At 42.9% G+C, this 23,948-nt stretch overlaps 1 protein-coding gene across 1 annotated transcript in view; it reads right to left on the bottom strand.

The window, feature by feature from the left end:
- Window positions 1–8,153: 8,153 nt before the first annotated feature.
- The window catches only part of LOC115416471 (sodium channel protein type 4 subunit alpha B-like), a 60,126-nt gene continuing 44,331 nt past the window's right edge, over window positions 8,154–23,948 (bottom strand). The window contains 12 exon segments of the mRNA XM_030130246.1: window positions 8,154–8,597; window positions 9,406–9,483; window positions 9,588–9,732; window positions 13,831–14,452; window positions 15,300–15,570; window positions 15,823–15,927; window positions 16,722–16,859; window positions 17,001–17,054; window positions 19,720–20,004; window positions 20,177–20,179; window positions 20,656–20,778; window positions 21,753–21,926. Of these exon segments, the coding sequence (XP_029986106.1) occupies window positions 8,244–8,597; window positions 9,406–9,483; window positions 9,588–9,732; window positions 13,831–14,452; window positions 15,300–15,570; window positions 15,823–15,927; window positions 16,722–16,859; window positions 17,001–17,054; window positions 19,720–20,004; window positions 20,177–20,179; window positions 20,656–20,778; window positions 21,753–21,926 (2,352 nt within the window). The 3' untranslated portion in view covers window positions 8,154–8,243.

The raw sequence follows: 23,948 nt of genomic DNA on the forward strand, positions 1-23,948 counted from the left end.
GCTTGGCTGCCCCAATGCACCCATTCAATTACTGGGGTGGGGGAGAGAGTGTCTCCCAGTACCTTAGGGAGCCAGTTTTCCAGAAAACTACACGTCAGGGCCTTCGGTGTTCTGTTGTCATTAGCGTCATGGCTAGCGTCGGTCGTAGCTATGTTGTTTTGTGCTGTTGCCTTCGAAGATTGTTATCCAGATTTAGAAATTTTTGGTGACATATTTTTCATAAGCTTTTCCAAATATAGAAGTGAGTTTAAGTTAACTTGTAGTCTTTTTTCAAGTATTTTCTCAGAAAGCTGATGGAGCGCGAGTGACGAGCCAAATTACAGTGGTCCGTCACATGCGCTCCATAAGCGAAAGTTCTAATGTCCATATTTTTAATGGCAGGAGAAATGTGGCATGAAGAGAACAGACAAGTTTTTAAAAAAAATAGAACAGGAAAACTCAACACAGAAAGGTCCTGGGGTTTGAAGAAGCAGATTACAGATTTCTTTATTGTTATTTGACGGCACAGTGTACATACAGCACAAAGTACATCAAACGAGAATTCAATCGCTGATTAGGGACATCGGGCCGCTGCAACTGGTGCGCCACCATTGAACCCTTTTGAGTTTGTTTGTTTTTTTTTTTTCTTTCTATAACTACGACTTTATTCTCATAACATTGTGATTCTCTTTGTATTCCATTTTATTCTCATAAAATTACAGGTTTTATATCCATATTTTATGATTTTATTCTCATAGTGACCAGTGTTTTTCTTTTCTTCTGTGGTCCTAATACTCCGTCGTAGCTTTATTCTCCAGTTCCTCCGTATTTGTAAAACTAGGTTGGCCTCAGTTTCAGTTAGTTTACTAATCATGTAGGAGCACAAGGTTCACAATCACAAAATGAAGACAAAAACCATGAAAGATCTGATCATGAAACCAAGAGCTGCACTAAGAAGGACCGTTAGCCAAAACAGTAGGTCATTTCAGGTCTGATTGGAGCCAAAAATACAGCATCAGTGAATGTTAGCTGACCCCAAACAGGATCCACAGATCTAGGTTTGGTTTCCTGGATTTGTGGATCCATCTCCTCTTTTCTTTGTCTTTCGGTGTCTGTAAAACGATAGCTCCCACTGCTTTAAGAACCTGAAAATACAATCAATCTCACAAAAGCTCTGCAACATTTTTGATTCAATATTGTTCTTCAGGTTAGACAGTATTGAAGCCAACGCTGTCACTCATCTCCCTCTGTCTGACACTCAGTGGGCGGTGACTTACGCTAGCGCTGACGTCATGTGCAGACCCTCTATTTTATCCTAAGACTGTTTTGCTCTGTAGCATTAAGAAATTCTATTGAATGAAAAGTGCTTTATAAATATATTTGACCCTTTGTACTATTATACGATCAGGCTACATTCATAAAGCAGGTCTTAATCCACTATTCAGATTTTTTGGTGAAATCTGATTTTTTTGTGTGTTCCATATTACACATTAGATGGGATTATCCGTTTTGAGTATGAAGTGAATGTGATCCTGAAGTGCATCTGATCATCACTAATAACCTGTGGACAAGATTCAACCAGGAAAGAAAACAACTGTAGGGTCCAGATCACAGATCCAGGTCTGACCTGGACCTGGAAAATGGTTTATCAACATAAACATGTGTTTGTGTGATGTATTTATCCCTCTGACCTTCTCACACATTCATATTCACAGTTGGACAGCAGATACTAATAGTGTCCTTGTCATGGTGATGCGTAGACGTCAATCTGAGCAGGTGTTTCTATGGCAGCTTCACCATTCTAAAAAAAACAACAAAAAAAAACAATCTGATGAAACGGTTTTAGAAGGAAGAAAGGGAGACAGACGCAGATAAATGCTGTTGCTTAGTCATACCAGCAGGGGGAGACAGATGCAGATAAACGCTGTTACTCAGTCGTGTGTGTGTGTGTGTGTGGGGGGGGGGGGGCAGATCTCAGGTCAGCTGGACCACAGATCAGTTTACAGTCTGACATGTTAGAATCAGATTCTACTCACACATCTTGTCAAACAACCAGCTGTTGATTCCATATGCTAGTCATCCAGGTTGTTCAGAGGTGCATTATGGGAGATGATGTTTCCTCTGTGTGTGTATGTGTGTGTGTGTGTGTGTGTGTGTGTGTGTGTCCTTTCATGTCCTCTCTCTTTCCCACTTGGCAGCTGTTGCTCTTCTTGTCTTTCACTTTGAACTTTGGCCGTTTAGATCTGACAGCAGCTGCTGCTCTGCTGCATCTGAGCCAGGCAGCAATGCAACCAGCAACCACTGAGCTCAGACTTACATTCACAAGTAGAAGTCAATGTCCCATACATTGGTTGTGCATACAAACACCTGTTTGTAAGCTCTGAATGACTGAATATAAACACTGACCTGTTGGAGTCAGGGTTAAAGTTAGATCTGAAAAATCTGAGCAGATTTCTTCACATTTTCACTTGTACATGAATCAGAACATGGCATATATGAAAAAATGACACCGATAATTCTGAACCTGTTCTAAAATGTTGAGACGAAATGAGACTGATCTCCAGATGCTTGGAAAAGTCTGGGTGTATTTAAACTAATCCAGGTGTATGTAAGCTAGTACATGTGTATTTAAACTAATCCAGGTGTATTTAAACTAGTTCAGGTGTATGTAAACTAGGCCAGGTGTATTTAAACTAGTACATGTGTATTTAAACTAGTTCAGGTGTATGTAAACTAGGCCAGGTGTATGTAAACTAGTACATGTGTATTTAAACTAGTACATGTGTATGTAAACTAGGCCAGGTGTATGTAAACTAGGCCAGGTGTATGTAAACTAGTACATGTGTATTTAAACTAGTCCAGGTGTATGTAAACTAGTACATGTGTATGTAAACTAGTACATGTGTATGTAAACTAGTCCAGGTGTATTTAAACTAGTCCAGGTGTATGTAAACTAGGCCAGGTGTATGTAAACTAGTACATGTGTATTTAAACTAGTACATGTGTATTTAAACTAGTCCAGGTGTATGTAAACTAGTACATGTGTATTTAAACTAGTCCAGGTGTATGTAAACTAGTACATATGTATTTAAACTAGTACATGTGTATGTAAACTAGTACATGTGTATGTAAACTAGTACAGGTGTATTTAAACTAGTCCAGGTGTATGTAAACTAGTACATGTGTATTTAAACTAGTACATGTGTATTTAAACTAGTCCAGGTGTATGTAAACTAGTACATGTGTATTTAAACTAGTCCAGGTGTATGTAAACTAGTCCAGGTGTATGTAAACTAGTCCAGGTGTATGTAAACTAGTCCAGGTGTATGTAAACTAGTCCAGGTGTATGTAAACTAGTACATGTGTATTTAAACTAGTCCAAGTGTATGTAAACTAGTACATGTGTATGTAAACTAGTCCAGGTGTATGTAAACTAGTACATGTGTATTTAAACTAGTACATGTGTATTTAAACTAGTCCAGGTGTATTTAAACTAGTCCAGGTGTATGTAAACTAGTACATGTGTATTTAAACTAGTCCAGGTGTATGTAAACTAGTACATGTGTATTTAAACTAGTCCAAGTGTATGTAAACTAGTACATGTGTATGTAAACTAGTCCAGGTGTATTTAAACTAGTACATGTGTATTTAAACTAGTCCAGGTGTATGTAAACTAGTCCAGGTGTATTTAAACTAGTCCAGGTGTATGTAAACTAGTACATGTGTATGTAAACTAGGCCAGGTGTATTGAAACTACACCTGGTTTATGTAAACTAGTCCAGCTTAGGCTAAATAAACATGTCAGTATCAGGGTTAGGGTTAGGCTAAATTACCCTAACCCAGTATCAGGGTTAGGCTAAATAAACCTAACCCTAACCCAGTATCAGGGTTAGGGTTAGGCTAAATAAACCTAACCCAGTATCAGGGTTAGGGTTACGCTAAATAAACCTAACCCAGTATCAGGGTTAGGGTTACGCTAAATAAACCTAACCCCTACCCTAACCCAGTATTAGGGTTAGGGTTACGCTAAATAAACCTAACCCAGTATCAGGGTTAGGGTTAGGCTAAATAAACCTAACCTTTACCCTAACCCAGTATCAGGGTTAGGGTTACGCTAAATAAACATAACCCAGTATCAGGGTTAGAGTTAGGCTAAATAACCCTAACCCAGTATCAGGGTTAGGGTTAGGCTAAATAAACCTAACCCTAACCCAGTATCAGGGTTGGGGTTAGGCTAAATAAACCTAACCCAGTATCAGGGTTAGGGTTAGGCTAAATAAATCTAACCCTAACCCAGTTTCAGGGTTAGGGTTAGGGGTTAGGCTAAGTAAACCTGACCCTTACCCAGTATCAGGGTTAGGGGTTAGGGTTAGGCTAAATAAGTCTAACCCTAACCTAGTATCAGGGTTAGGGTTAGGGTTAAGCTAAATAAATCTAACCCTAACCTAGTATCAGGGTTAGGGGTTAGGGTTAGGCTAAATAAGTCTAACCCTAACCTAGTATCAGGGTTAGGGTTAGGCTAAGTAAACCTGACCCTTACCCAGTATCAGGGTTAGGGGTTAGGGTTAGGCTAAATAAGTCTAACCCTAACCTAGTATCAGGGTTAGGGTTAGGGTTAAGCTAAATAAATCTAACCCTAACCTAGTATCAGGGTTAGGGTTAAGCTAAATAAATCTAACCCTAACCTAGTATCAGGGTTAGGGTTAGGGTTAAGCTAAATAAATCTAACCCTAACCTAGTATCAGGGTTAGGGTTAAGATAAATAAATCTAAACCTAACCTAGTATCAGGGTTAGGGTTAGGGTTAGGGTTAAGCTAAATAAATCTAACCCTAACCTAGTATCAGGGTTAGGGTTAGGGTTAAGCTAAATAAATCTAACCCTAACCTAGTATCAGGGTTAGGGTTAGGCTAAATAACCCTAACCCTAACCCAGTATCAGGTTTGTAGAGACGTTCAATCCAAGTGTTCATCACTTTATTCCAGTAAAGATTACAAACTGTCATTCAAAATCCTAAACATTTAAATGGACCAATCAGAAGGCACACTCATCCACCAATCACAAACCACTGGTTCTATGCTGGTTCAACCTCTAGTCAGATTTAAAAGAAACCAAACAAAACTATAACCCAAACAGATGAATATTCTGTTACAGACACAATAGAAAACATGATACCAAAATAAGGAAATGAGAAGACTCAATACAGAAAGAATCAATAATCAGTGAGCCATCAGTGAGGTCATGTGACTTCTGTACATACTGTATCTTCATCACAGTCAGCTGTATTCTGATTGGACGGCTTTACCTTCACCTGTCCAGGTGTCAGGTCAGGTGGGTCGAACCTGAAATATCTGAACATACTTTTGAACGGTGTTACACTGGGTTAGACCTAGGTTAGACTAAACTAGTGCTAGGGTTAGGGTAACACTAACACTAGGTTAGTCTAACCTTAGGGTTAGGGTTAACTAAGTACATGTCTATAACCCTAAGTACATGTATATAACCTTAACCCTAATTACATCTCTATAATCCTAACCCTAAATACATGTATATAACCCTAACCCTAAATCCATGTATATAACCCTAACTCTAAGTCCATGTATATAACCCTAACCCTAAGTCCATGTATATAACCCTAACCCTAAGTCCATGTATATAACCCTAACCCTAAGTCCATGTATATAACCCTAACCCTAAGTCCATGTATATAACCCTAACCCTAAGTCCATGTATATAACCCTAACCCTAAATACATGTCTATAATCCTAACCCTAAGTCCATGTATATAACCCTAACCCTAAGTCCATGTATATAACCCTAACCCTAAGTCCATGTATATAACCCTAACCCTAAGTACATGTCTATAATCCTAACCCTAAATCCATGTATATAACCCTAACCCTAAGTCCATGTATATAACCCTAACCCTAAGTCCATGTATATAACCCTAACCCTAAGTCCATGTATATAACCCTAACCCTAAGTACATGTATATAACCCTAACCCTAAGTACATGTATACAACCCTAAGTACATGTACATAACCCTAACCCCGACTACATGTATATAACCCTAAGTCCATGTATATAACCCTAACCCTTAGTACATGTATATAACCCTAACCCTTAGTACATGTATATAACCCTAACCCTAAGTCCATGTATATAACCCTAACCCTTAGTACATGTATATAACCCTAACCATAAGTCCATGTCTATAACCCTCACACTTAGTACATGTATATAACCCTAACCCTAAGTCCATGTCTATAACCCTCACACTTAGTACATGTATATAACCCTAACCCTAAGTCCATGTATATAACCCTAACCCTTAGTACATGTATATAACCCTAACCCTAAGTACATGTATATAACCCTAATTTTAAATTCATGTATATAACCCTAACCCTAAATCCATGTATGTAACCTGTATTATCTGTACTTGGATCTAAAACAGGACTTTTTTTTTTTATTTATTATTTCCATAAAAGTTTAGTGTGATGCACATTACAGATTACCAGCCATTCTGTTCAACATGGAACAGTCAAAGTATTTCAACCCTTTAGCCACATTGAGTTTGATCTTTTTTTGTATTCAGTTTTGATATAAAGTTTTCAAAAAGCTGTCTATTTCAGTCAATTATGTTGCTTGTCGCAGTATTACGCCTCAGAGGTTAACACCAGACTGAGGCACAGCAGATTGGAGTCAGTGGGTGCAGCACTGGACAATTCCTTGGTAACCTGGGCCTAGTAAGTGATTTCAGCACTGGACAGTTCCTTGGTAATTTGGGCCTGATCAGTGTTTTCAGCACTGGACAGTTCCTCTTTATTCTGAGCCTTATCAGGCATTTCAGCACTGGACAGTTCCTTGGTAACCTCGACCTTATGGGTGATTTCAGCACTGGACAGTTCCTCAGTATCCTGAGCCTTATCAGGGATTTCAGCGCTGGACAGCTCCTCGGTAACCTGGACCTTATGGGTGATTTCAGCACTGGACAGTTCCTCTTTATCCTGAGCCTTATCAGGGATTTCAGCACTGGACAGCGACACAACAGGTACCCCTCCTCTGTGGAGGATTAATAATAATAAGAAGACGAATAATGGATGGGATTTTATATAGCGCTTTTCTAGACACCCAAAGCGCTTTACATTATTGATCCATTATTCATTCGCTCTCACATTCTCCCTCTCGTGGTGGTAAACTACATATGTAGCCACAGTTGCCCTGGGGCAGACTGACTGATTAACCCTAACCCTCCAAACTGCATGTCATTGGTGTATGGGCCACACACAGGTTTTTCGTTGCCAGTTCACAAGCACTGTTAACCCTTTAGGCAACAGAGTAGTTATTTTTTCATATATATATATATATATATATATATATATATATATATATATATATATATATATTCAGTTTTGATATAAAGATTTAAAAAAAACTGTCTTTTCCCTTCAGCTATGTTGCTTGTCGCAGTATTGTGACTTTGGTGCTTAAAGGGTTAATTATTTAATAAATTAATAATAAATAACAATAATATATTAATATATTGCATTACATTTGAACTGGACAATAAAAGTGACAAGCCATGAAAAAAAAAAAAATAATAAATAATGATAATAATAAAAAAAAAAACCCTCTTGACTTTAAACCCTGCAGCATCAACTCGACTGACAGCAATGCATGATGGGATTCATACTTTGGATGTCACTCATTAGATTTTACACCATCAATGTACAAAGCTCCGGACCTGAGTATATACAAGTGACTAAAACTAACCCTAACCCTCAGTAACCCTAACCCTCAGTAACCCTAACCCAGTCCCTAACCCGGTCCCTAACCCTCTTCCTATCACTAACCCTGTTCCTAACCCCAACCCTAACCCTGTTCCTAACCCTAACCCTGTTCCTAACCCTGTTCCTAACCCTAACCCTATCCTAACCCTAACCCTTTTCCTAACCCTGTTCCTAACCCTAACCCTATCCTAACCCTAACCTTGTTCCTAACCCTGTTCCTAACCCTGTTCCTAACCCTAACCCTATCCTAACCCTAACCCTTTTCCTAACCCTGTTCCTAACCCTGTTCCTAACCCTATCCTAACCCTAACCTTGTTCCTAACCCTGTTCCTAACCCTAACCCTGTTCCTAACCCTAACCCAAACCCTAACCTTGTTCCTTACCCTGTTCCTAACCCTAACCTTGTTCCTAACCCTGTTCCTAACCCTAACCCTAGCCTCATCATGAAGTTGGATCTTCAACCATCCCTCCATCACACCATTGACTCCCTCAGGTTCTCATCCTGCTGGAAGTGGAACGTTCTGATGGGCGGAGCAGCGTGGAGGATGACATCGTTCTGAAGCTCCACCTGCTCAGCAGCAGCAGGGGGCGGGTCTTCCTGTAAAGCTCCGCCTCCATACAGCTGACTGATTCGTTTGCAGAGCAGTCCTTCAGTCTCCGGTGGAGGCGTCTGCCGGTGCCGTCCGTCTGTCTTCTCCCGGTATTTGTAGGACGCCAGTTTGACGGTTCGCTGCAGCAGGTGTTTCCTGTACGCCCTCTGGATGACCACGGCCGCCACCTCCTCCTGTTTCCTCCGCAGGGTGCTGCTGATTGGTTCATACGACACCTGAAGGAACAACAACCATCAGATCCACCATGTCTGCTTCAAACCTCTAATAATGTTCTGTTCTTTGTTTTATTCTTACCTGATATTTCAGACACATAATGTTCTGATCTTTGTTCTATTCTGACCTGATATTTCAAACACATAGATCATGAAGTGCTTAATAGAAGTTTTTTAATGAAGTTTGTTCTGTTACTGATGCTCACACTGGGATAAAAGTAGAAATAACTTGGAAATATTGAACTGATGACACTGATAACACTGGTCTACAAGTCAACAAAAAATAAATTAATTAAAAAAAAAAAAAAAAAATATATATATATATATATATATATATAAACTCATGAAGTTGGATCTATGCCAGTGGATGGACACACTAGGTTTATGTTAGGAACAGGGTTAGGAACAGGGGTAGGGTTAGATTTGACAGATTTGACTAAAAAAGTGACTGTTTTTTCACTTTTCTGACTGTTCTGTTTTTGATATAATCACCTTCAACTTTAATCTGAGCTTTAATGAACATCTACACGATCAACAATAGATCAAAACCATAAGCTCACCTACACTCAATAATTTTAAAAGTCATTTCAAAACTCTTTTTTTTTTCTTTGGCTTTTAAACTGGACCTAGAATTGACACATTGGTATTTTATTTATTTTACTTCATTTTATTTTATTTGACTTGTGTAGATTTTGTTATGTTTTTTTTTTCTATTCCTGCTTTGAATCTGGACAGCACTTTGGAACACTGGGCCTTTATGGGTAAAGGAAAACATTTCAGAGCAGTGAATCCAGTGGAATGGAACTCCCACCTTGGAGGGGTTATTGGCCATGAACTTCTCCTCCATGCTGGCTTTAAGTGCATCCATCTCTCCAGATTCACCCAAAACCTGAATCACATAAAGACCACATCATCACCAAGCGTAGAAGGTCCAAGGAGACCCAACAGAAACCACCTGGGCTCAGGTTAGGGTTAGAGTTAGGGTTCCGGTACCTGAGCAGTGAGGGCCAGCAGGATGTCCAGGCAGTGGATCCGGTCTCCAGGAACCAGAGGCAGATCCATGTGGATCAGCTTGAAGGTGTTTGGTTTAGGGATCCTCAGAGGATCCTGCAGCGTGTCGCAGAAATCTGACAGTTTACTGTGAAACACAGTCCAGTCAAATCCACTGAAGTCCAACAGTTCAATGTCAACATCAATGGAATTAGGAACAACACCTGTCTCACTCACCTGTCTAACGCACCTGTCTAACTCACCTGTACTGTACTAACTCACCTGTCTTACTCACCTGTCCAACTCACCTGTACTGTACTAACTCACCTGTCTAACGCACCTCTCTAACTCACCTGTACTGTACTAACTCACCTGTCTAACGCACCTCTCTAACTCACCTGTACTGTACTAACTCACCTGTCTAACGCACCTGTTTAACTCACCTGTCTTACTCACCTGTCTAACTCATCTGTACTGTACCAACTCACCTGCCTAACTCACCTGTACTATACTAACTCACCTGCCTCACTCACCTGTCTAACTCACCTGTACTGTACTAACTCACCTATTTAACTCACCTGTCCTGTACTAACTCACCTGTCTCACGCACCTGTCTCACGCACCTGTCTAACTCACCTATCTCACTCACCTGTCTAACTCATCTGTCTCACTCACCTGTGTAACTCATCTGTCTAACTCACCTGTCCTGTACTAACTCATCCGTCTAACTCACCTGTCCTGTACTAACTCATCTGTCTCACGCACCTGTCTAACTCACCTGTCTCACTCACTTGTCTAACTCACCTGTCCTGTACTAACTCACTTGTCTCACTCACCTGTCTAACTCACCTTTCTCACTCAACTCTCACTCACCTGTCTCACTCACCTGTCTTACTCACCTGGCCTGTACTAACTCACCTGTCCTGTACTAACTCATCTGTCTAACTCACCTGTCCTGTACTAACTCACCTGTCTCACTCACTGGTCTAACTCACCTGTCTTACTCACCTGTCCTGTACTAACTCACCTGTCTTACTCACCTGTCTAACTCACCTGTCCTGTACGAACTCACCTGTCTTACTCCCCTGTCTAACTCACCTGTTCTGTACTAACTCACCTGTCTCACTCACCTGTCTTACTCACCTGTACGAACTCACTTGTCTAACTCACCTGTCTCACTCACCTGTCTTACTCACCTGTACGAACTCACTTGTCTAACTCACCTGTCTAACTCACCTGTCTTACTCACCTGTCTAACTCACCTTTCTAACTCACCTGTCCTGCACTAACTCACCTCTCTCACTCACCTGTCTAAGTCACCTGTCTAACTCACCTGTACTGTACCAACTCACCTGTCTAAGTCACCTGTCTAACTCGCCTGTCCTGTACTACCTCACCTGTCTAGCTCACCTGTACAGTACTAGCTCACCTGTCTAACTCACCTGTACTGTACTAACTCACTTGTCTAACTCACTTGTCCTATAGTAACTCACCTGTCTTACTCACCTGTCTAACTCACCTGTACTGTACTAACTCACCTGTCTAACTCACCTGTCTGACTCATGTGTCCTGTACTAACTCAGCTGTCTAACTCAGCTGTCTAACTCAGCTGTCTAACTCAACTGTCTAACTCACCTGTCATGTACTAACTCACCTGTCTAACTTACCTCTACTAACTCACCTGTCTCACTTACCTGTCTAAGTCACCTGTCTAACTCACCTGTACTGTACCAACTCACCTGTTTAAGTCACCTGTCTAACTCACCTGTCCTGTACTAACTCACCTGACTAGCTCACCTGTACTGTACTAGCTCACCTGTCTAACTCACCTGTACTGTACTAGCTCACCTGTCTAACTCACCTGTACTGTACTAACTCACTTGTCTAACTCACTTGTCCTATAGCAAACTCACCTGTCTTACTCACCTGTCTAACTCACCTGTACTGTACTAACTCACCTGTCTAACTCACCTGTCTGACTCATGTGTCCTGTACCAACTCAGCTGTCTAACTCACCTGTCTGACTCATGTGTCCTGTACTAACTCAGCTGTCTAACTCAGCTGTCATGTACTAACTCACCTGTCTAACTTACCTCTACTAACTCACCTGTCTCACTCACTTGCCTCACTTACCTGTCCAACTCACCTGTCTCACTCACCTGTCTTACTCACCTTTCTAACTCACCTGTCCTGTACTAACTCACCTGTCTAAATCACCTGTCTTACTCACTTGTCTAACTCATCCGTCATACTCACCTGTCCTGTACTAACTCACCTGTCTCACTCACCTGTCTTACTCATCTTTCTCACTCACCTGCCTCACTCACCTGTCTTACTCACCTGTCTAACTCACCTGTCTTACTCACCTTTCTAACTCACCTGTCCTGCACTAACTCACCTCTCTCACTCACCTGTCTAAGTCAACTGTCTAACTCACCTGTCTAAGTCACCTGTCTAACTCACCTGTACTGTACTAGCTCACCTGTCTAACTCACCTGTACTGTACTAACTCACCTGTCTAACTCACTTGTCCTATAGTAACTCACCTGTCTTACTCACATGTCTAACTCACCTGTACTGTACTAACTCACCTGTCTAACTCACCTGTCTGACTCATGTGTCCTGTACTAACTCAGCTGTCTAACTCAGCTGTCTAACTCACCTGTCATGTACTAACTCACCTGTCTAACTTACCTCTACTAACTCACCTGTCTCACTCACTTGCCTCACTTACCTGTCCAACTCACCCGTCTCACTCACCTGTCTTACTCACCTTTCTAACTCACCTGTCCTGTACTAACTCACCTGTCTAAATCACCTGTCTTACTCACTTGTCTAACTCATCCGTCTAACTCACCTGTCCTGTACTAACTCACCTGTCTCACTCACCTGTCTTACTCATCTTTCTCACTCACCTGTCTTACTCACCTTTCTAACTCACCTGTCCTGCACTAACTCACCTCTCTCACTCACCTGTCTAAGTCAACTGTCTAACTCACCTGTACTGTACCAACTCACCTGTCTAACTCACCTGTCTAACTCACCTGTCCTGTACTAACTCACCTGTCTAGCTCACCTGTACTGTACTAGCTCACTTGTTTAACTAACCTGTACTGTACTAACTCACTTGTCTAACTCACTTGTCCTATAGTAACTCACCTGTCTTACTCACATGTCTAACTCACCTGTACTGTACTAACTCACCTGTCTAACTCAGCTGTCTAACTCAGCTGTCATGTACTAACTCACCTGTCTAACTTACCTCTACTAACTCACCTATCTCACTCACTTGTCTCACTTACCTGTCCAACTCACCTGTCTCACTCAACTGTCTTACTCACCTTTCTAACTCACCTGTCCTGTACTAACTCACCTGTCTAAATCACCTGTCTTACTCATCTTTCTCACTCACCTGTCTTACTCATCTTTCTCAATCACCTGCCTCACTCGCCTGTCTAACTCACCTGTCCTGTACTAATTCACCTGTCTAACTCACCTGTCTCACTTACCTGTCTGACTCACCTGTCTAACTCACCTGTCTAACTCACCTGTCCTGTACTAACTCACCTGTCTAACTCACCTGTCTCACTTACCTGTCTAAACTCACCTTTTCTAACTCACCTGTCTAACTCACCTGTCCTGTACTAACTCACCTGTCTAACTCACCTGTCTCACTTACCTGTCTGACTCACCTGTCTAACTCACCTGTCCTGTACTAACTCACCTGTCTTACTCACCTGTCTAACTCACCTGTCCTGTACTAACTCACCTGTCTAACTCACCTGTCTGACTCACCTGTCGAACTCACCTGTCCTGTATTAACTCACCTGTCTAACTCACCTGTCCTGTACTAACTCACCTGTCTAACTCACCTGTCTCACTTACCTGTCTGACTCACCTGTCTAACTCACCTGTCTAACTCACCTGTCCTGTACTAACTCACCTGACTAAGTCACCTGTCTTACTCACCTGTCCTGTACTAACTCACTTGTCTAAGTCACCTGTCTAACTCACCTGTCCTGTACTAACTCACTTGTCTAAGTCACCTGTCTAACTCACCTGTCCTGTACTAACTCACCTGTCTAACTCACCTGTCTCACTTACCTGTCTGACTCACCTGACTAAGTCACCTGTCTTCCTCACCTGTCCTGTACTAACTCACTTGTCTAAGTCACCTGTCTTACTCACCTGTCCTGTACTAACTCACTTGTCTAAGTCACCTGTCTAACTCACCTGTCTCACTCACCTGTACTGTATGAACTGCGAGGCGTCGGGGTCAAACTTCTCCCAGGTTTCGTAGAACATTTCAAAATCGTCCTCACACAGCGGGTCGCTGCTTTCCTCTGTGGCTACATTGAAGTTTTCCAGGATAATGGCAATGTACATGTTGACCACCACCAAGAACGACATGATGATGTAGGTGGTGAAGAACACGATGCCCACCCCCGGGCTTCCGCAGTTCCCTCGGACCGCCGTTCCCGGGTTCTCCACATCGGGATCGCAGTCTGGCGGTACATTCATGATGGGGTTGAGCAGCCCGTCCCATCCTGCAGAGGTGGTGATCATAAACAGGCAGATCATACTGTTCCCGAAGTCCTCGAAGTTAAACATGTCATCGATCATGGCTTCTTTCTTCACGTAGGCGAAGTTGGACATGCCAAATATGGAGAAGATGAACATGATGAGGAAGAGGAGGAGTCCAATATTGAAGAGGGCAGGAAGTGACATCATCAGGGCAAAGAGCAGCGTCCGAATCCCTTTGGCGCCACGAATGAGACGCAGAATCCGTCCAATGCGAGCCAGGCGGATCACACGGAAAAGGGTCGGAGACACAAAATACTTCTCTATGATGTCAGCCAGAAGGAGGCCTGAAGGAGAAGCAGGGTTAAAGCCAGGGTTAGGGTTAGGGTTAGACATCTGGGACATCTAACCCTAACCCCAAACACCTAACCCTAACCCCAGAAGGAGGCCTGAAGGTGAGGAGAGGCAGGGTTAAAGCATCTAACCCTAACCCTAATCCCAGAAGGAGGCCTGAAGGCAAGGAGAAGAGGGTTAAAGCCAGGGTTAGGGTTAGGGTTAGGGTTAGACATCAGAGACATCTAACCCTAACCCTAACCCCAGAAGGAGGCCTGAAGGTGAGGAGAGGCAGGGTTAAAGCCAAGAGGTGAGAAATCTAACCCTAACCCCAAACATATAACCCTAACCCTGAAGTTCAGGAGACACAGGGTTAAAGCCAGGAGGTGAGATATCTAACCCCAAACATCTAACCCCAAACATCTAACCCTAACCCAGGATGTTAAACATCTAACCCTAACTTCACTGCTGACAGGAACAATGGTAAAGGACTTTACAGAGAACAATTCAATATTTATTTGGTCATGTACCCTGGAGTCCTGTTCACACCATTAGGTACTACATGTGCTGTGTCCTACTGGTACTATTAGGTACTACACATACTGTGTCTTACTGGTACGATTAGGTACTACACGTACCGTGTCTTACTGGTACAATTAGGTACTTCACGTACTGTTTCTTACTGGTACTATTAGGTACTGCACGTACTGTGTCTTACTGGTACTATTGGGTACTACGTGTACTGTGTCTTACTGGTACAATTAGGTACTACATGTTCTGTGTCTTACTGGTACTATTAGGTACTACATGATTTCTACAGACATTAGGGCTAGGGTTAGGGTTAGGGTTAGACACACTCACCTACAATGGACAGGATGACCACCACAAAGTCGAAGATGTTCCATCCGACTGCGAAGTAGTGCTGTCGCAGCGCAATGACCTTGAGTGTGCACTCAGTGGTGAAGACAACGATGAAGGCCAGGTTGACCCAGTACAGGATGGTTTCCTTCTCGGCGCTCTGCTCATCTGTTTCCACCATCATGGTCACCATGTTGAGGCAGATCAGCACCATGATGAAGATGTCAAAGAACTGTTTGGTCACCAGGTCAAACACAAGAGCCTGAAATGGATTCTGACGCAAAAAAGGAGAGAAAACAGGTGGTTCAAGCAACTGGGATAAAAAAATAAAAAAAAAATAAATAAAAAAAAATTGCAAAAAAAACAAAGAAAACCTGAACCTAACCCTAACCCTGAAATGTATTCTGGCGCATAAAAGGAGAGTGAACAGGTGGTTAAAGCAAGTGGGCAAAAACTACAAAAAAACACCAAAGAAAAACAGAACCTTACCCTAACCTAACCCTATCTTGAACATGTGTGAACCTACTTCTGGTCGTGGAACAGGTTTCTGTGGTTTCTTGGAGCCCAGTTTCTTCATGGCGTTATAATATTTCTTCTGCTCTTCTGTCATGAAAATATCTGTTCCTCCTAAGTAAAGACAAAAACACACCAGAGTTAACAGACAGAGTTAATGGACAGACAAAATGACAAAAACACACCAGAGTTAATGGACAGAGTTAACGGAGAGACGAAATGACAAAAACACACCAGAGTTAATGGACAAACAAAATGACGAAAACACAGCAGAGTTAACGGACAGACTAAATGACAAAAACACACCAGAGTTAACGGACAGAGTTAACGGACAGACTAAATGACAAAAACACACCAGAGTTAATGGACAGAGTTAACGGACAGACTAAATGACAAAAACACACCAGAGTTAATGGACAGAGTTAACGGACAGACTAAATGACAAAAACACACCAGAGTAAACGGACAGACAAAATGACAAAAACACACCAGAGTTAAAGACACAGTTAATGGACAGAGTTAACGGACAGACGAAATGACAAAAACACACCAGAGTTAATGGACAGAAAACCCAAACGTCAGAATCAAACCCACCATGAACAATCCAAACCTGAACTAAACTTAATCCAACAGTCAAAGCCCACAGAACCCAGGTTCAAGCCTAACCCTAACCCAGGTTCAAGCCTAGCCCTAACCCAGGTTCAAGCCTAACCCTAACCCAGATTCAAGCCTAGCCCTAACCTAGGTTCAAGCCTAACCCTAACCCAGGTTCTAAACTTTACTGGGGTTTAAACTCACTGTACCCATTCATGAAACCAGACAAACTCAGCTGTTTTATTTAGTCTAATGCTCATTAAAGTTGTGCCTCATTAAAGGTGTGGAAGTTTTCATGGACACTTCATAAACACTCATCTTGGCTTTCTGCTGGTTGAAGTTGTCGATGATGACTCCGATGAAGAGGTTGAGGGTGAAGAAGGAGCCGAAGATGATGAAACACACAAAGTACAGGTACATGTACAGGTTTTCCTCATACATGGGCTGAGACTGCACCTACACACATGAAAATAGAGGAACTGTTACTATAGGACAGGATTCAAACCCTAACCCTAATCCTAACCCTGTTGGTGGTCTTAGCCCTGACCTCTGACCCTAATCCTGTTCCTAACCCTAACCCCTCCCAGGTGAACTCACCTCTCTGGAGTCTACCGCTGCGTACATGATGTCCATCCATCCTTTAAATGTGGCCTGAACACAAAGACAGGTTTAGTTAGTCAGCTGTCTGTAGGACTGTAGCACTGTCCATCAGCTGTCTGTAGGACTGTAGGACCGTCCATCAGCTGTCTGTAGGACTATAGGACCGTCCATCAGCTGTCTGTAGGACCGTAGGACTGTCCATCAGCTGTCTGTAGGACTATAGAACCGTCCATCAGCTGTCTGTAGGACTATAGGACTGTCCATCAGCTGTCTGTAGGACTATAGGACCGTCCATCAGCTGTCTGTAGGACTATAAGACTGTCCATCAGCTGTCTGTAGGACTATAGGACCGTCCATCAGTTGTCTGTAGGACTATAGGACCGTCCATCAGCTGTCATTAGGGCTGTCCATCAGCTGTCTGTAGGACTATAGGACCGTCCATCAGCTGTCTGTAGGACTATAGGACCGTCCATCAGCTGTCTGTAGGACTATAGGACCGTCCATCAGTTGTCTGTAGGATTATAGGACCGTCCATCAGCTGTCATTAGGACTGTCCATCAGCTGTCTGTAGGACTGTAGGACTGTCCATCAGCTGTCTGTAGGACTATACGACCATCCATCAGCTGTCTGTAGGACTATAGGACCGTCCATCAGCTGTCTGTAGGACTATAGGACCGTCCATCAGCTGTCTGTAGGACTTTAGGACCGTCCATCAGTTGTCGTTAGGACTGTCCATCAGCTGTCTGTAGGACTATAGGACCATCCATCAGCTGTCGTTAGGACTGTCCATCAGCTGTCTGTAGGACTGTCCATCAGCTGTCTGTAGGACTATAGGACCGTCCATCAGCTGTCTGTAGGACTATAGGACCATCCATCAGCTGTCTGTAGGACTATAGGACCGTCCATCAGCTGTCGTTAGGACTGTCCATCAGCTGTCTGTAGGACTGTCCATCAGCTGTCTGTAGGACTATAGGACCGTCCATCAGCTGTCGTTAGGACTGTCCGTCAGCTGTCTGTAGGACTGTAGGACAGTCCATCAGCTGTCGTTAGGACTGTAGGAGTGTCCATCAGCTGTCTGTAGGACTATAGGACCGTCCATCAGCTGTCGTTAGGACTGTCCGTCAGCTGTCTGTAGGACTGTAGGACTGTCCTTCAGCTGTCTGTAGGACCATCCATCTGCTGTCTGTAGGACTGTAGGACCGTCCATCAGCTGTCTGTAGGACTGTAAGACTGTCCATCAGCTGTTTGTAGGACCGTCCATCAGCTGTCTGTAGGATTGTCCATCAGCTGTCTGTAGGACTGTAGGACCGTCCATCAGCTGTCTGTAGGATTGTCCATCAGCTGTCTGTAGGACTGTAGGACAGTCCATCAGCTGTCTGTAGGACTGTAGGACTGTCCATCAGCTGTCTGTAGGACTGTCCATCAGCTATCTGTAGGACTGTAGGACCGTCCATCAGCTGTCTGTAGGACTAGGACCGTCCATCAGCTGTCTGTAGGACCATCCATCAGCTGTCTGTAGGACTGTCCATCAGCTGCCTGTAGGACTGTAGGACCGTCCATCAGCCGTCTGTAGGACTGTAGGACTGTCCATCAGCTGTCTGTAGGACCATCCATCAGCCGTCTGTAGGACTGTCCATCAGCCGTCTGTAGGACTGTCCATCAGCTGTCTGTAGGACTGTAGGACCGTCCATCAGCTGTCTGTAGGACTGTAGGACTGTCCATCAGCTGTCTGTAGGACTGTCCATCAGCTATCTGTAGGACTGTAGGACCGTCCATCAGCTGTCTGTAGGACTAGGACCGTCCATCAGCTGTCTGTAGGACCATCCATCAGCTGTCTGTAGGACTGTCCATCAGCTGCCTGTAGGACTGTAGGACCGTCCATCAGCCGTCTGTAGGACTGTAGGACTGTCCATCAGCTGTCTGTAGGACCATCCATCAGCCGTCTGTAGGACTGTCCATCAGCTGTCTGTAGGACTGTCCATCAGCTGTCTGTAGGACTGTAGGACCGTCCATCAGCCATCTGTAGGACTGTAGGACTGTCCATCAGCTGTCTGTAGGACCATCCATCAGTCGTCTGTAGGACTGTCCATCAGCTGTCTGTAGGACTGTCCATCAGCTGTCTGTAGGACTGTAGGACCGTCCATCAGCCGTCTGTAGGACTGTAGGACTGTCCATCAGCTGTCTGTAGGACTGTAGGACTGTCCATCAGCTGTCTGTAGGACTGTAGGACCGTCCATCAGCCATCTGTAGGACTGTAGGACTGTCCATCAGCTGTCTGTAGGACCATCCATCAGTCGCCTGTAGGACTGTCCATCAGCTGTCTGTAGGACTGTCCATCAGCTGTCTGTAGGACTGTAGGACTGTCCATCAGCTGTCTGTAGGACCATCCATCAGCCGTCTGTAGGACTGTCCATCAGCTGTCTGTAGGACTGTAGGACCATCCATCAGCTGTCTGTAGGACTGTCCATATGTTTGTTTACCAGTGTGTCCATGTGTGTGTCCTTGTGTGTGTCTGTGTGTGTGTGCATGTGTGTGCCCTTGTGTCCTTGTGTGTGTGTCCTTGTGTGCACGTGTGTCCGTGTGTGTCCTTGTGTGCATGTGTGTCCATGTGTGCGTCCTTGTGTGTGTCCATGTGTGTGTCCTTGTGTGCATGTATGTGTCCTTGTGTGTGTCCTTGTGTGCATGTGTGTGTCCGTGTGTGTGTCCTTGTGTTTACCACTTGCAGCAGTGATAAGTAGCCCATGCCCACGTTGTCGAAGTTGACTTTGACGTTCTTCCAGCGCACCTCAGTGTAGTTCTGCTGGATCAGGGACAGACACTGGGTTTGGTTGTCCACTTCCTCAGGTTGGAACATTTCCTCTGACGTCTCATTGAAGCAGAAATAAAACTTCCCTGCGAACAGATTCACCCCCATGATGGAAAAGATCAGCCAGAAGATCAGACACACCAGCAGCACGTTGAAGATGGACGGGATGGCCCCCACCAGGGCGTTGACCACCACCTGAGGACCAAAAATACCACCACCTGAGGACCACAGAGACCATATGAGAAGACCACCACCTGAGGAGAGAAGACCATATGACAAGACCACCACCTGAGGACAGAAGACCACCACCCAATAAGGAGAGAAGACCACCACCCCATAGAAGACCACCACCCAATGAGAAGACCACCACCTGAGGACCACAGAGACCACCACCCAATGAGAAGGCCACCACCCAACAGAAGACCACCACCCAATGAGAAGACCACCACCCCATAGAAGACCACCACCCAATGAGAAGACCACCACCCAATGACACGAGAAGACCATCACCCCATAGAAGACCACCACCCAATGAGAAGACCACCACCCCACAGCAGACCACCCCTAACCCTATAACCTCCTAAGCCCCTATTCCCCTAACCCCCTAACCCTAACCCAGCACACTTTTTCAGGACTGAACTCAGGTTAGGGTTAGGGTTAGGGTATCTGGACTGAACTTTGACGTTCTCTTTGAACTCAAATGTTTACTTTTCTTTTGCTTTACTTTGTCAAATCAAGCTTATTGTTGTAGTTTTACTTGTATTTTTATTTCATGTTATGAATTATCCATATTTATGGCCTTTTGGATCTGTGTGTAATGTGATTAAAATGGAAGGACCATCTGACCCTCATGCCCTCGAAGCGGCTCAGGGCCCTCAGGGGTCTCAAGGCCCTCAGAGTCCTCAGAGACTTGATGGCTCCCAGTTCAGAGTATCCCAGGATGTTCGCAGTCAGAGAAACCAGAGAAACCTGCAAGAACACAAGTGTTAGACGTGCATGTCCACTAGCATTACATAGAAAAAAAAACAAGAAAAACAAACACATTATATATACAAAAAACAAACACATTATATATACAAAAACAAAAACAAACACATTATAAATACAAAACAAACACATTATATAGACAAAAAAAAAACAAACACATTATATGGAGTGGACTACATCAGCCCAGTTCTGAGGTCTCTACACTGGCTCCCCGTCTCTCAGAGAATAGACTTCAAAATTCTCTTACTAGCATATAAAGCACAGAATGGTTTATGCCCAAAATACATTAGAGACCTTCTAGTCCAGTATGAACCATCCAGACCACTCAGGTCATCTGGTACAGGTCTGCTCTGTGTTCCCAAAGTCAGAACTAAACATGGAGAATCAGCGTTCAGTTTCTATGCTCCGTATATCTGGAACAAACTACCAGAAAATATCAGGTCTGCTGAGAGTCTGAGTTCTTTTAAGTCCAGGTTAAAGACTCACCTGTTCACTGCTGCCGCTGACTAAAAGGCTTTGGACTTTTTAAATTTTATATTCTCTTTGAAACTCTGCACTGCAACTTTAACTTTAATATGTGTGTGTTTTTATTTTTATTTTATTTTATTTTATTTTGATTTTATGTGTTGTTTTCTTAGTCGCTGTTTTTAATCACCTTTTATATGTTTCTTTTATAATGTTTTAAATGTGTTTCTTTTTGTTTCTTTTATTTCATTGTCCTGTGTGAAGCACCTTGAATTGCCTTGTTGCTGAAATGTGCTATACAAATAAACTTGCCTTGCCTTGCCTATATAGACAAAAAAAAAACACTATATAGACAAAAAAACAAACACATTATATATACACAAAAAATAAACACATATATCCAAAAAAAACTAACCCATGCTCAAACATTTAACGTGACACATCAGGGTTAGTGCTGCTTCAGTTCAAACTCTGTTACCGATCACACTCACATCTACAATCAGGAAGTCCAGCCAGCACCAGGCATTGGTGAAGTAGGTCTGGAATCCATACGCCACCCATTTGAGAATCATTTCCACCACGAACACAAAGGTGAACACTTGATCGGCGTACTCCAGAACTATTTTTATGACCCGCCGCTGCTCCAGGTAAATATCCTCAAAGGCCTGTTCACAAAAACACAACAAAGCCAATGCTCAGTATGACATCATTTTAATGAAAACCTTATTATATAATTTTAATGAAAACACTATGGCATCATTTTAATGAAAACACCGTTACATCATTTTAATTAAAACACTATTATATCATTTTAATGAAAACACTATTACATCATTTTAATGAAAACACTATTACATCATTTTAATTAAAACACTATTATATCATTTTAAGGAAAAAACTATGACATCATTTTAATAAAAACACTATGACATCATTTTAAGGAAAACACTATGATATGGAAAACATTGTAACTATTGAGTGTGACTATTCTATTGAGTGTGTGTGTATTTGTGTGTGTATATGTGTATTTTGTGTGTATATTGTGTATTTGTGTGTGTGTGTGTGTGTATATGTGTATTTTGTGTGTGTATATTGTGTATTTTTTGTGTGTATATATCATGTATTTGTGTGTATTTTCTGTGTGTGTGTATTTGTGCGTGAGTTTGTGTGTGTATGTGTGTATTTGTGTGTATTGTGTGTGTGTGTGTGTGTGTGTGTGTATTTGTATAGGTGTATGTATTTGTGTGTATATTGTGTGTGTGTGTATTTGTGTGTATAATGTGTATATGCGTGTGTGTATTTGTGTGTGTGTATTCGTGTGTATTTTGTTTGTGTGTGTGTATATTGTGTATGTGTGTCTTTGTGTGTGTGTGTGTGTTTGTGTGTGCACTTGTGTGTGTATATTGTGTATTTGTGTGTATTTTGTGTGTGTTTGTGTGTATTTGTGTGTATATTACCAAGACATGGAATAAAGGCTGTAATTTATTAGAAACAGAATCTTAACAGCACCTTAAGTTTTACAATACCGCTCTGTCGCCGCGACAACCAGGAGCAGCAACGCTTTGATGTCCTTCACCATCCACAGCTCCATGAGCGGAACCTCCACATCCAACACGAACTCTGACCTCCAGTATTCGGTGAACTTGTCCTAGTCCCTGGGTTGGGCTCCGCGCGGATCCGCTGCGACAACAGTGCACCTCCCGCCACGGACTACAGACCGAACCGGTGGAAGGTTAATCCGAGGGCAGGTTGTGGTCCGCGGACCGGGTACAAACAAGTCCAGATGGTTCAACAACAAACTTTGTGACTTCCTGGATTGAGGTGCGTTCAGGGACTGTCCGATTAAAGAGCGTCTGTGTGTCTGTAGTACTTCAACCAGACTCGCTAAGGAGTTGGAGAATAAATACTTGATTTATACTTTATATTAAAACAGTTGGCTGTCCACTACCAGAATATACCGGCCAGGTGGCTGACCTATTGCTGCCTCTTCCTGTAATTTTTTTTTTTTTTTTTTTTTTTTTTGTGATTAAAGATGTCTCTTTTCATCATCTTACTCTCCCTTCTAACTGCCCTGGATCCTGGAACTCTCACTACTCCCTTAGAACCTCCTGTTCAACAGACATTTTTACCTCTTTTGTCATCCTATGGCCGTGGTACTTAACGTGGTTCTTAAATTTTCCACCCAGGATTATCTCATCCCTTTGGACTACTGTGTTTGTTGCCCCCCCTACTCAGTGTGTTACATTTCTTGTTCCACTGTCTTCAAACTTGTTATTGCAACAGCTATTTGTCCCCAACTCTTTCATTTCAACCAAGTCCCTGATGAAAGATAAAAGCTGTCAACATTTTAGCACTGCTTTTCATCGCATGTTAATCCCTCTCACGTTGGCCATCTCTGGCAATGTTCATCCAAATCCTGGGCCTGCTACAGTTAATATTAGTCCTACTGCTCCTAGTCTGGTGTTTGACGATTTTTGTCAGCGTAAATCTCTGGGCTTTTTACATATCAATATCCATAGTCTTTTACCTAAACTCGATTTGTTAAAATCCTGGGTACACGCTGCAAATCCTGATGTTTTACCAGTCTCTGAATCATGGCTTAAGAAAAGCATTGCAGATGCTGAAATTTTAATACCAGGTTATTGTGTCTTTCGCCAAGATAGAGCCACCAAGGGAGGGGGTGTGAT

The sequence above is a fragment of the Sphaeramia orbicularis genome, unplaced genomic scaffold (assembly GCF_902148855.1).
Source record: "Sphaeramia orbicularis unplaced genomic scaffold, fSphaOr1.1, whole genome shotgun sequence".
In the NCBI taxonomy this organism is placed as follows: Eukaryota; Metazoa; Chordata; class Actinopteri; order Kurtiformes; family Apogonidae; genus Sphaeramia; species Sphaeramia orbicularis.